This window comes from Tachypleus tridentatus, chromosome 7 (genome assembly GCF_004210375.1).
Source record: "Tachypleus tridentatus isolate NWPU-2018 chromosome 7, ASM421037v1, whole genome shotgun sequence".
Taxonomy (NCBI): Eukaryota; Metazoa; Arthropoda; class Merostomata; order Xiphosura; family Limulidae; genus Tachypleus; species Tachypleus tridentatus.
Genome location: NC_134831.1, coordinates 65,840,072 through 65,852,958, shown reverse-complemented (window position 1 = coordinate 65,852,958; position 12,887 = coordinate 65,840,072). Strand labels below are relative to the sequence as shown.

The window sequence follows — 12,887 nt, the reverse complement described above, 5'->3', positions numbered from 1 at the left end:
TTCTGATTAGATGTTTGTGATGTCCAAATACAAAGTATATAGTTTCATAGAAATTAGGTATTCAAATTATCAATATTGAGAAACTAGAATATAAATTAAAAATCCTCTCCACCATTTCTATTTTTTGAGATATTAATATAGTCATTGAATCAACCAAGGTGGCCCCACCCACCTTTTCCATTGTTTAAAATACCTGCTTACACACACCTTTGTTTCCTAATGATGGGTTTATAACCAATCAATTTCTCATAATGTCTTCTCAATCCCAGTGGTTTCCTCAGCCTTCTCAAAGTATTTGCATGTAACTCTTTCTTTACTTGCTAAGACATTAGTGAGCTTGATATATCATACTTTATGGACCCAAGTACATATTAGTTACTAAGAGTGAAAAATTATAGTGGAATTCTGTAGTACTGATATAGTATTGATTGACTGATTGATTTAGTGTTTTACGGCACAAAGCAGCTAGGCTATCTGTGCCAAACATCCAGTGAAAAGGTAAAAATAAATTAAATGTAGTAAAATACATAAAAGGAAATGAAGGTAAAACAAAACATCATTGAAAAACAGAAAAAGCATAAAACCAATGTTGACACCTAGTCTACAATGTTAAGAGAGAAAGCAGAGTAAGAAGTTGAAAAGGACTTTCTCTAGCAAAATGGTAATGATCATAACCTGCCAGGAAGACTAACAGGTAAGTACAAGAACCACCGTCAGTCACCTGAAGTTGGCCTTTCCAGTCCTGGTTCCGGGTTATGTTGTCATAACAGCTATTATCAAAAAATAAAATAAGAAAAGTGGTAAAAGGCATATAGCAAAATCGTAATAAAAATTAGCCAAAAGTCCTGTAAAAAGGTAAAAGTAAAGTAAATGTAGTAAAATTCGTAAAAGGTAACAAAGGTATAAACAAAACATAAAATGGTATAAGTCCAATGCTGACATCCAGTCTACAAAATTGTAAAGGACTTCCTGAAGCAGAATGGTAATGATCATAACCCGCCAAGAAGACTAACATGAAAGTACAAGAACCACCGTCAGTCACCAGAAGTTAGTCTTTCCAGTCCTGGTTCCCGGTTATGTGTCATTATGGCCAGTACCAAAAGGTAAAGCAATAAAAGTGTTTATGATATGCAGCAAAAGTGTAATAACAACTCGCTAGGACGACTAACAGGTAGTTCAAACAGCAGCATTAGTCAACTGAAGTTGGCCTTTCCAGTCCTGGTGTTGAGTTATTTAATGTTCTGGCCATTTTACAATGTCAAATTAAACTAGAGAGATTGAGACTGAAAAAGGAACCACAATTAAAAAGGTGTAATGAATAAATAACAAACATTTAAATGAGGTTAAAAAGATTAATGGCCATTAAAAAACTAAAAACTTTATCAAGGTGAACAGTGTCACCATCACCAATAACACTGTCTAATATCGCAGACAAACTCTGGGAAAGAACATGTTTAAAATAGTGCCGTCATTGAGAGTCGTAACGATAGCAGGAAAGTAAAATGTGGCTTACAGTGATTTGAGTGTTACACAAACTACACACCGGTGCATCAGTCCCAGATAAAAGAAAACGATGAGTTAAAAAACTGTGACCAATGCACAGTCTAGTTAGAACAACTTCCTCCTTCCAAACCTTACGGAAGCTAGACGGCCAAAACCCAATGTAGGGTTTAATTTGAAAAAGCTTGTTGTCACATTGCTCACTCCAAATGGACTGCCAGCTGGCACAGAGCCGAGCCTTGAATACAGGACCATAGACCATGTACAGAATAGGCACATTGGTGATGGTCCCAGAGCAGATAGATTTATCTGCCATGTCTGCAGGCACACTCCTGCGAATACCAACATGGCCTGGTATCCAGAAAAACTGGATAGAAGTAGATGTTAATGAGAAATGAGCCAGTCGGTTTTGAATATCAGCGAGAACAAGGTTTGAGCCAACGTGAAGTGATTCCAAGGCCAGCAAAGAACTAAGGGAGTCAGTATAAATAGTGCAGTCAGAGTACTGCTCAGCTTCAATATGATCCAGGGCAAGAGATATGGCATACAGTTCAGCAGTGAACACAGAAGCTGTAGAGGGGATTCTGCGCGCAACCACCGAACTGCAACAAACCATGGCAGAGCCCACAGAGTCACCTGATTTTGAACCATCCGTATAAATTGGAATAGAAAGGGTGTTCGAAAGATGTTCAGTAAATAAAAGACGGTACTTCCAATCGGAAGTATCTGCCTTTTTCAGATGAGTTAAAGAATGGTCACATTTGGGGGCTGTAATAAGCCATGAGGGGATGGGCTGACCAGTGGATTCTGCAATGATTTCCAAGGACAGACCCAATTCATCCGATTGCGCCTGGATGCAAAGGCCAAAAGAAGCAATGGCAGATCATCTGTTTTGAAAAAGTAAGGTCCACTGAGAAAAAAAAACATATCCCCAAGTGGGATGCTTTGGTAAGGAGCGAAGTTTCGAAGAATACAGTAAAGACAGTTGCACATGGCGAAGGTGCAGAGAATGTTTGTGAGATTCCACATATAAGCTCTGAACTGGGGAGGTGCGGAAAGCCCCAGTGCAGAGTTGAAGTCCTTGATGATGAATGGGGTCCAGCATCTTTAAGGTCGAGGGTCTGGCAGAGCCATAAACCACTGATCCATAATCGAGTTTTGAACGAATAAGAGCACGATATATCTTTAACATAGAACATCGATCCGCTCCCCAACTGGTGGTAGAGAGGACATGGAGGATGTTCAGCGCTCTTGTGCATTTGACCCATAGCTGCTTTAAGTATGGTACAAAGGTCAGCTTACGGTCAAAAATAAGCCCCAAGAACTTGGTCTCAGGGACCACTGGCAGTGAAACTTCACCAATACGGAGTTCAGGATCAGGGTGGATACCCTGTTGGCGGCAAAAGTGCACGCAAACCGTTTTAGAGAGAGAAAAATTAAAGTTGTTTGCCGTAGTCCACTTCAGTACACAATTGAGGGCAGTTTGTAGTTGCCACTCAATATATCTCATGTTGGATGACTGACATAAGATGTGAAAGTCGTCAACATAGAGCCCGTTTGCAACAGTAAGAGGGAGTTGTTCAGTGACGGCATTTATCTTTATACTGAAAAGTGTGACACTCAAAACACAGCCCTGAGGGACCCCCAAGTTCCTGTACAAAAGAATGAGAAAGTGTCGAACCCACACGAACTTGGAATCTCCTGTCCATTAAAAATTTTTAATAAACATAGGTAAATGGCCATGTAACTCATATATATATATATATATATGTATGAAGGTCTCGCAAAATGCCATACCTCCATGTTGTGTCATAAAACTTCTCAATGTCAAAGAATATTGAAACAAGATGTTGGGGTTTGAGAATTGATGTTTCAAGTCGAATTAGGTAGTCCGTGGTGGAATACTGTCGTCGGAACCCACACTGGGTGGACAAGAGGAGGTTGTTTGATTTGAGGAACCAAATAAGACGAGTATTAACCATCCTCTCTAAGGTTTTACAGAGACAGCTTGTCAAAGTAATTGGATGGTAGTGTGAAGGAATCTTGGGATCTTTCCCAGGTTTAGAGAAGGGTAAGATAATAGCCTGGTGCCAGGCATCAGGAAAAAAATAAGCAAATAAATGGCAAATGGGGTTAATCATAGTAAATGCAAGAAAATGCATGCAAGTTATCTTAACTTGAATTATAAGTATAATTTGGATGGAAATAAGCTTAACATGACATCAAATAGTTGACCAGTCTCCTAACATATCCAAGCAGTAGGATATATAGGACTGTGGGTTATATTTACAAAAATATTGAATACAATTCTTACAAAGGTTATAATTCCATTGTACAGATCACTGGTTAGGCAACATTTGTAATGTGTTCAGTCTGGAGCCATTGCTTAGGAAATACACTAAATTTTTGAAAAGGGTTTAGAGGAAGGTTACTATAATGATGCCTATTATGGAAGAGTTGTCATATGAGAGGTTGAAATCTCTCAAACTGTTTTCTCTTGAAAAAAAGAAGAGTTAGAGGGGATCTGATTGAGGTGTTGAAAATATAAAGAGAACTGACAGTGTTGATGCATCAAATTTTTTCATAATTAACAGCAAGAACAGTAGGACTAGAGGACACAAATATAGACTTTGGTAGGATGGGAATCATCCTCAAGTAACAGTTTTATTTTTTGAACAGAGTGGTTGGCCTTTGGAATGGGTTACCTTCAGATGTTATGGAGGCATGAAATTTTATTAGGTTTAAGAGAAAGCTTGATAAGTATATATGGAAATCTTCTTTCTAACAAAACCTTGTTCAGTGGTATAGCAATTGTAGTTCTGTCACAGTAACAGATCACTAAGAGAGAGAGCTGAACAGGTATATTCAAATAGATCAATAAGTATATTTCATCCATCAGTATAATACACATTTTACACTGAAAGCAACATACATTTATCAGTCTGTGACAGGTAAATGTGAAATAAGGTAGAATAAACTATGACTATTATAAAAGAATCAAAACAGAGTTTACACATTTTGTTAATAATAAAAAATCAACTGATTACTTTATAGGATAAACATCATAGTTTCTTTGTGGAAAGGACTAAAATATCAACAACAATGAAAAATATATGATGGTTCATGCCCATAAATTAAAATACTTGAAAGTTACATCACAAAAGGTATTTACTTTCAGGAAGAAATTTAGAAAAACAAAAGTGATATTTTCTATATGTGGGTAAATAAAGCTTTTAAACAAACCTTTATAGCAGGCTAAAGTAAGAGCACTTTCTTTAAACTCATTAGAATGAGTGTTGATGCTAGCTCCATGTTCAACCAAGATCTTTGCTACACCAACATGTCCTGCACTAGCTGCTTCCATGAGAGGTGTGTGTCCATTCTCATTGTGATCTTCAACGTTAGCTCCAGATTCGAGAAGCACACGCACTACCTCTTCATGACCACCTGCACATGCATACATTAGAGGAGTGTTTCCTACAAGTTTAAAAATATGTTGACCATGAAAAACATGTTATCTGTACACAAATCAACAGATTACACAGAAGTACACAAAATGTAAATGGTAAAGAAAATTAAAAAATATAATTTCTATTACCTACCACAGAACAAGATACAATTTAAATTGTCACTGAAAAACTTAATAATGCATGTTTAAAATCATCAAGAATTTGAAAGACTAACTTTAATAATGTTTGAAGTAATCTAGCAAAGCATCCATCAAAATGGATTAAAAATCCATCTAAAGAATTAAAAACACTAAACTTAGAGGAAAAACAAATAATGAATCAATTTTTCTCTTTTTAATGAATGTAGTTATATTTAAGTTTTTGTAGACCTATTCTTAATTTTCAAAGCACAAATAATGTTATTTGGTGGTTTAAAAAAGTTATAATTGTACAAGACAAAAACAGTGCAAACTGAGTAAAAAAAAATAGTAGTCATTTTAACCATCCACATCATAACTTTATTAATGCCACAATTGTAATGTTTGTATAAATATATTTTTACTCTGGAGAGATAAATGCCTTTATAAACACATGTATATAAAAAATAGAAGTCCAATGATCATTGTTTGAACCTCCCTAAAATCAAACTGCAAAGCCAAGATAGAGGTATAAATAGAGAAACATAATAATTAACATAATTTATACTTCTATGACAAGGATCTCATGTTATTATATAAATATTATTATACATGATCATCTATAAATACAGATGGAAATTTTTAAATTTATTCTTTCAACTAATTCTTGACTCAATACAAAGGTTAGACACTATTTCTTTATCCTACAAGAAAGTTTTAAGTATACAAGTGCAGGAAAGGTCAAAAGACATGCCCTGCAATAAGCATTGACATTAAAATTTGCTAAAATTAACAAAAAACAAGAAAATTAATCAAAAAATGCAAATTCTGCCCTTCAATGTTTTTTACTTTTGTTGTAAATAACTTAAAATATACATCAAACAATTCTTCACCTTCATAAATAGAGGTTGAGATGGAAAAATCATACTTCTATCTCAATTTGTTCTTGAGTTTCGACTGTTTTTTAAAAATCTCAGTCTGCTACCATTACATTCAAACTAGTTAACAGACAGCATGACCTTGAACATTAACTCACCAACAGTTCTCCAACTGGTCTTTTGAGGACACTCAATTTTACACAAAATATGATAAAAATCAGGTTAAAACTTAATTTCTATCTACACACAGAGAAGTGAAACCAATACCCCTGTCATCAGGTGGGGAAAATTTTTTTTTCAGAGCCTGTGAAGCTTTAGTCAACTGTTTGCTTGTAAGCATTTTTTTTTTTATACGAGTAAAATGATCTTTTCTAATGATGTCTTAAATACAAAAATAACATGTCTAGGTATATCATTATGTTTAGACTATTTTCAATGCAAAAAACAATTCAATATAATAAAGCACTTTAAAATATTTTGAGATGGATAAATATTATCTGAATGATAACTCCAAAGTTAAACAAAAAATTTGGAATCTTAATATTAAAAATGTAGCCCAGAGAAACTATTTATCAACCTTTATTTTAACTTTATAATCTTTCACCTGCTTCTCAATGGTTTCTTGCCATCTCCTTTGCACAAAGAATAAAAAATAACTAAATAACTGACATTTTGTTTCATGCTTGTAAACCTAAACACATATACTTCAAAATTAATATATCTATGACCATCTGACTATTACTTCTTTCAATAATCACACCACTCTTACTTTTCTTCAAAAGTATGTAGTTCAACAACTAAAGAATTAAGATCTTAACTGGTGTATGAGGATCCAACAAACTTATTCACCATATTTGGGTTTTGTTTTTTTTCTAAATACTTTCAGAACCCATTTTATTTTATGTTGGAAAATAACAAAATAGAAATTATTGAAATTACCTTGATTTGTTTGAGCATTCACATCAGCTGAATGATCAAGGAGTAATTTTACAATATCCACATGGCCTGCACTTGCTGCTTCCATTAAAGGGGTGGTGTCCTTTAAACCACGGTCTTCAACACTGGTCTGCATGAGGAGAAGCTATTTGCAAGATACAAAAGAATTACCAATTACATTAAATTTAGCCAAATCAAATTTTATTAAATGTCAACAAAACTACTGAATATAGTTACTCATAGTTTCTTTTACACATTTATATTAAAACAGAGCATGTTTTTCTAGAATATTACAGACCTAAAATCCCCAAAATTTGATCCTTCTAACTGAATCTAATGTAATTACTAAATATATTAAAAATAAAATCTAGTTTAAATGCCTAATTAAGACTCCTTTTCCTACTGAGTTTAATACTTAAATAATAGATAAAAATCTTCATGTACTACATTATTATGTTTACTGACTTTACAATACAAAATGTCACAGCAAACTTTAAACCTAATTATGAGATGTAGATAAGCGACAGAACATATTCACATATCCCTACCAGCTTACGAGTATTTTTCATTAGTCCCCACATAATATAAAATCTAAAATTACTTTTTAAAAGTTAAATAAAATTAAATGTTGCTTCTAATACTTATATAAGAATATCAGGGGTAACCTACTTGAACAAGCTCATAATACCCGGATAAACAAGCCAATGACAGCAGACTCTCGCCTTTATCAGTAACTTCATTGATATTACATCCTTCACATAATAACTGCTGAACAGCTTTCAAGTCCCCCTCACTACAGGCTTCTGCCAGTGACCTTCCTCTGCATACAAAAGCAAAACTAATTTTTTGAAAATTAATTTACTTCACTGTTATTTAAAACAACATGCTCAAAAAATATTTGTTCAATTACTTTTTCTTATAATCAACCACAAAGTGAATGAGCTTTGTCATATTTTAAACTGCATCAAATAAAATGTAGAAAATGTTTAGTTTTTCTCTAAGTACTGAAAAAAAAAAAAGATTCCTTGGTATACAAACAATTTGACACCAAAGTGGTCACTTTTTAATTTCATCCTCTTGGTTTCGTTTCTATTTCTTACAAGAAATCACAAGTTTGTTAACTGTTAGTTAGTTTTTTTTTCAATCTGTTACCTGTTGTTTTGGATGTTGCCATGCATTATTTATTTATATACCAATCCATCCATCTATATGTATATATAAAATATTACACACCCGTCACCTGGAACCACCCCTGAGGCATCCACTTGTCTACGGTTAAAAGTAGCTGCTGCCTCATCCAGAGCAGAAGTGACAGAAGTGAGGTCTCGCACAGATCGCAAGCCTTCTGGATTAGAACACTGTTTGTCAATGGCAACTATGATGAAAGAGAGAGAAAAAATCATATCATAATTATAGAGCACGTGTGTGTTTTTGTGTATATGCATCATTCACTTAAAAATAAAATAATACATTTTTCGGCAAAACTGTAACCTTAGAAATGTATGTTATTATATAAATAAATATAACTTTACAAAGGCACAAACAACATCATATTCTTAAGGAAAAGAAAAGAAGGAATAACATGATTTAATGGTGTTTATGTTCTTGATACAAGCTTGAGGTGAAATTACTTAAGATAACACCTACTGTAAGAAAGGTAATTCAACAGCAGCTGAAGTTATAAACAGATATAGGATCTAATGAGCTTGTAGTAGGATATCAAGTTAAATCAAATGTCAGATGTTCATTCCATTCCTAAACCATTTTTATGATGGTCTAAATGCTATCCTAGTTAAGCTAAAGATGTTAATTTAATTTTGGCCAACTTTTGTTGTCCTTTATTTAAAAATAGCACAGCATGAAATACCCATACCCACATGTAATAAACTAACTTTTTTTATTCAACAGCACCTTCTTCCTGTTTGTATTCAGGTCATAATTCTTATCCACTCACTATCAACAGGTCAAAGAACACATATCACAGCATTTCAGAGGCAGTTTCCAAATTTAATTAAACATTACTACCATTGTATGTTAATGAAATTGGCATCCCAGTGTTGTTTATAATTTAAATTGTTAACATTATGTGCTTTATTTTCTTAAGTCCTTTGCTAAAGGTTTGGTATAATATACACAAGTTTACCTACACATTTGCACATGTTAGGTATTTATGTTATAACTTTTGATACATAATGTGCACTTTCACAAATTTTGATAGAGACTTTCAGTAAAGTATAAACGTATTTAATATTCAAAAAATCAGATTTTTTAATTAAATATTTTTACAAAAAATTTGTTTGTAAAAATATGTCTCTTCTGTTACTAGTTTGAATGCAAAGTGATTTCATGTTATGATTAAGAAGACTATTCTTCCTCCCAAAAATATCAAACATTAGTTGTGTAATCTCTAAAATCTCCTAAATATAATTTAAACATTTGTTTTCAGTAAAACTTTACATTTAATGTTATTTTCTACACTCTTAACTATGTGGGGTCTGTCACTTGACCAACTCCGTAACCATCATAGAAAAAAAATTAGGTAATAAATACAAGTTCTGCTTTTCTCATGCTAGAATAACATAACACAAAAATACAAATGATTAGTCTAAGCAGCTCGAGTCTCATGATGCTATATATTTACATATACATTTATTATTTTTTTTATTATACTGACCTTCCAATCATGTGTAGCAAACATTATATAACTTGCATTAATAAGATGCACATGCACTTATTACGTATTCAGTAACATAAAACTGATCTTTAGTCTTCCCTGCCTTGGCTGTATTTTGGTGGACTGGTATTTTGTAATATACAGTCAATTATTATACAGATTAAAATGGTTGAGATAGACCCCTCTGGGGACATTCTGTGCTATTAATTGGTTAGTCACATGTTATACATTGAAGTGTACATAAAAGACTGTTTCCAAAAATAGAAAGAGGTGAACGTGACCACTGTGTTTGAGTCAGTATATAAGCCACATCTCAGCAAAACAATAAGATACAAAGGTCGTATTTTATAGTTATCTTGATAATTAGCTAATTTGAGTTCTTAATTTGTACAAAACTAGACTTAGTATTTTGACATAACAAACATCTAATTTTAAACAGTGCTGCTTTGAACATATCACAACTCACTAAAATCAATGTTTTTGTTTTTTAATATTTATTTTTAAATTAAGAAATTAACTCATACATAGTATTAAATTTGAATTATAATCTACAATAAAGACATAAATTCATAATATAGTAGTACAATAAAAATTTAATGCAAGTCAACAAACATGATGACATGACCTGTGACCTGTCATGAAAAGTTTAACTGAAAAGAAACTGTTAAAAAATATATAAAAATTGATGTTTTGTGCACTATTGGGCCTCTCTTCTTATCTTACTGCTCAGAGTATACTTAGTTAAACCTATTACACAATGTCTATAATGGTTAACAAATAAGTTCAAAAGACAGAAACTAGAATATAAAATAACAGCCACCTAGCATTTTGACTTGCTGAGCTATCAATATATTTTGAAAACCTACCACTATAGCTCCATACCATACACTACTCCATTTATTTGAAATCTTTTGTCTACTCATGGGCACTTCTTTTAAGTACATTTCTAAGCTACAGAAAGAGCATATTCCAAACTATCTAAGCCTTTTAATTAGCTTGAAACAAAAATATGTAACTTTAGCGCATATGGTAAAGTCTGTTGACTAAATTGATGCTGTGAATAGAACTGAGATTTTTTAAACTCACATACAGCTCAGTTAGAGAGCAATATAAATTACTTTAGTTTTACTAATGTAAGTCCCTACCCATCCATATATCTTATGTATCCAGTGTATCTGTGTGCTGTCCCTCATTCTTCCTGCATAATATTATGCGATGCCATGTTCTGCGAGACATTTTCCTCAACATAGCAGGGGTTATTGTTCCAAATGCTGCAGTAACAGTTGCCTTCAACTCATCATTAGTATTATTGAATATAACATAATAACATATGGATGGGTAGGAATTTACAGGCCACCCTGTACAGTGGATGAGTACAAATTAATTTTGTAGCATTTTAACACTACTAGAAACCACCATTTTCTATATAATTTACATTTATTTTTAAGAAAAATCACTAAAAACTAAGCATTCATGAGTAAACAGTAATAAGACTTTCACATTCATAAGCACTTACTTTGTACACCATACTGTACACCAACAACCCCAGAAGAATAACTAATATTCAAATACATACCATACTTACTGGACTGACCCAGATTTTGTACTGAACTGTATCAAACATTTTGTGTTCTTTTATTACTTCAGAGAATTCTCAAAAACCTCTGTAAGAAAAGCCAATAAATCCTCTCATACCATGTTCTCAGAGCCAAGGTTACAGTAAACTCTGTAGGAAAGTTTCGACCTTCTTCGGTCATCGTCAGGTTCACTTGTGAGTAAGGGCATTTCATGTTGTGCTATTTTTAAATAAATGATAACAGAAAGAGGCAAAATTAATTTAACATATTTGGCTCAACTAGAATGGTATTTAGACCATCATAAAAATGGTCTTGAGAATGGGAAGGAATGAAGCTGTAAAGTTTTTCAGGATGACAAGAAATCTGCTTGAAGAAAAATGTATCTCAAGATAGCTGATATGGGTATTAAAACTTTCACTGAAATAGAAACAAAAGTTTTGACCTTCTTAGGTCACCTTCAGGTTAACCTAAAGTTTGACTGAGCTTGATGTCCCACTACAGTTAAGTAACTGGACTGTAACATTAAAAACATTTTATTTCGTATTAATTTTTTCAACATTAAACTTCACTTAAGTCCTTGAATTTTCTACTGATTAAGTTGCTGATGCTTTGAAGTTTTTAATAGAAATACTGATTTTAACACACACATAAAAGCAATTTGGCATGGCTGCACAATATAGTCTCCATTTAAAAAAAAAAATTGGTATAGCAGACTACAGAAAACTTTGGAAAAGCTATTTTAATGTTGCAAATCAGTTCAGTTAACTGTTTCAACATGGGGTCAGTCTACATAACAGACCATGTGACCTCTTTATACTTGTTTAGTCTTTGTAGATTCAGTATTTAACTTTCAACATAGTGTGTACATCTTCATAAAATTTGGCAGTATTTCAATTAATTTTACAAGTCTATAACATACAAAAAATCATATTTTTAGTGCAGTATTTCTAATATGATAAAATAAAGATTTGTCCACAAATGTACTGAATATTTGTTTTGAATAGTCAGAATGCAAAGTAATTTTCATGTCAAAATTAAAAATAGTTTTCCTTACCTCAAAAATCTCAAACTTCCTTTGTGTAATCCCTAAAACCTCCAAAATGTATTTCAAATGTCTTTATTCAGTAAAACTTGATAGACTACATGTTATTTTCACTAACTCAAAACAAGAATGATAAATCTGACCAACCCCGTAACCACCAAAAAAAAATCAATTACCCCTTTTTTCTTTCCATGATGACTTTATATTATAATATAAAATCACTATTATTTATCCTAATTATCTCTATGTTTGTAACAGTATGCATCAATTTATAATTAAATTTTGCTTTACTGTCCTTTTTATTACCCTTTGAACCATGACTAACTACAGTCAGTACTCTTATAAGGTGCAAATCACTTGGAGTACATCCAGTTTACATTATGCTATCGAATTATATTACTCACAAGTTACTACAACTAGTACAAGCAGCTTCCATGCATGCCTTGTGAAACATTATTATTATTTATTTTACTTATTCTAATCTTAACTCACCTAAAAATACCCTTATCTTTACTTTAGTTATTTTATAATTATACATAAAGAATAAATATGAAAAACAAGAAATAAAATACTTATCAAATTTTCTTTTTTCTCGCTCTTGGTTGTTGAAGAGAATTAACCCTAATTTTTTATGCTACTCAAAGTATTGTAATTAGATAATGCTCTAAGCAATATAGACTAATGGCATGCAAAA

The 12,887-nt window shown here is 32.5% G+C and overlaps 1 protein-coding gene across 2 annotated transcripts in view; it reads right to left on the bottom strand.

Annotated features, from left to right (window-relative positions):
- LOC143255853 (ankyrin repeat domain-containing protein 17-like) overlaps window positions 1-12,887 on the bottom strand; it is a 90,925-nt gene that overhangs the window by 43,221 nt on the left and 34,817 nt on the right. For both annotated transcript variants that reach the window (XM_076512180.1, XM_076512179.1), the window contains 4 exons: window positions 8,134-8,275; window positions 7,570-7,720; window positions 6,904-7,045; window positions 4,744-4,977 (listed from right to left, as the gene is read on the bottom strand). In XM_076512180.1, the coding sequence (XP_076368295.1) occupies window positions 4,744-4,977; window positions 6,904-7,045; window positions 7,570-7,720; window positions 8,134-8,275 (669 nt within the window). The remainder of the gene's footprint in view (window positions 1-4,743; window positions 4,978-6,903; window positions 7,046-7,569; window positions 7,721-8,133; window positions 8,276-12,887) is intronic.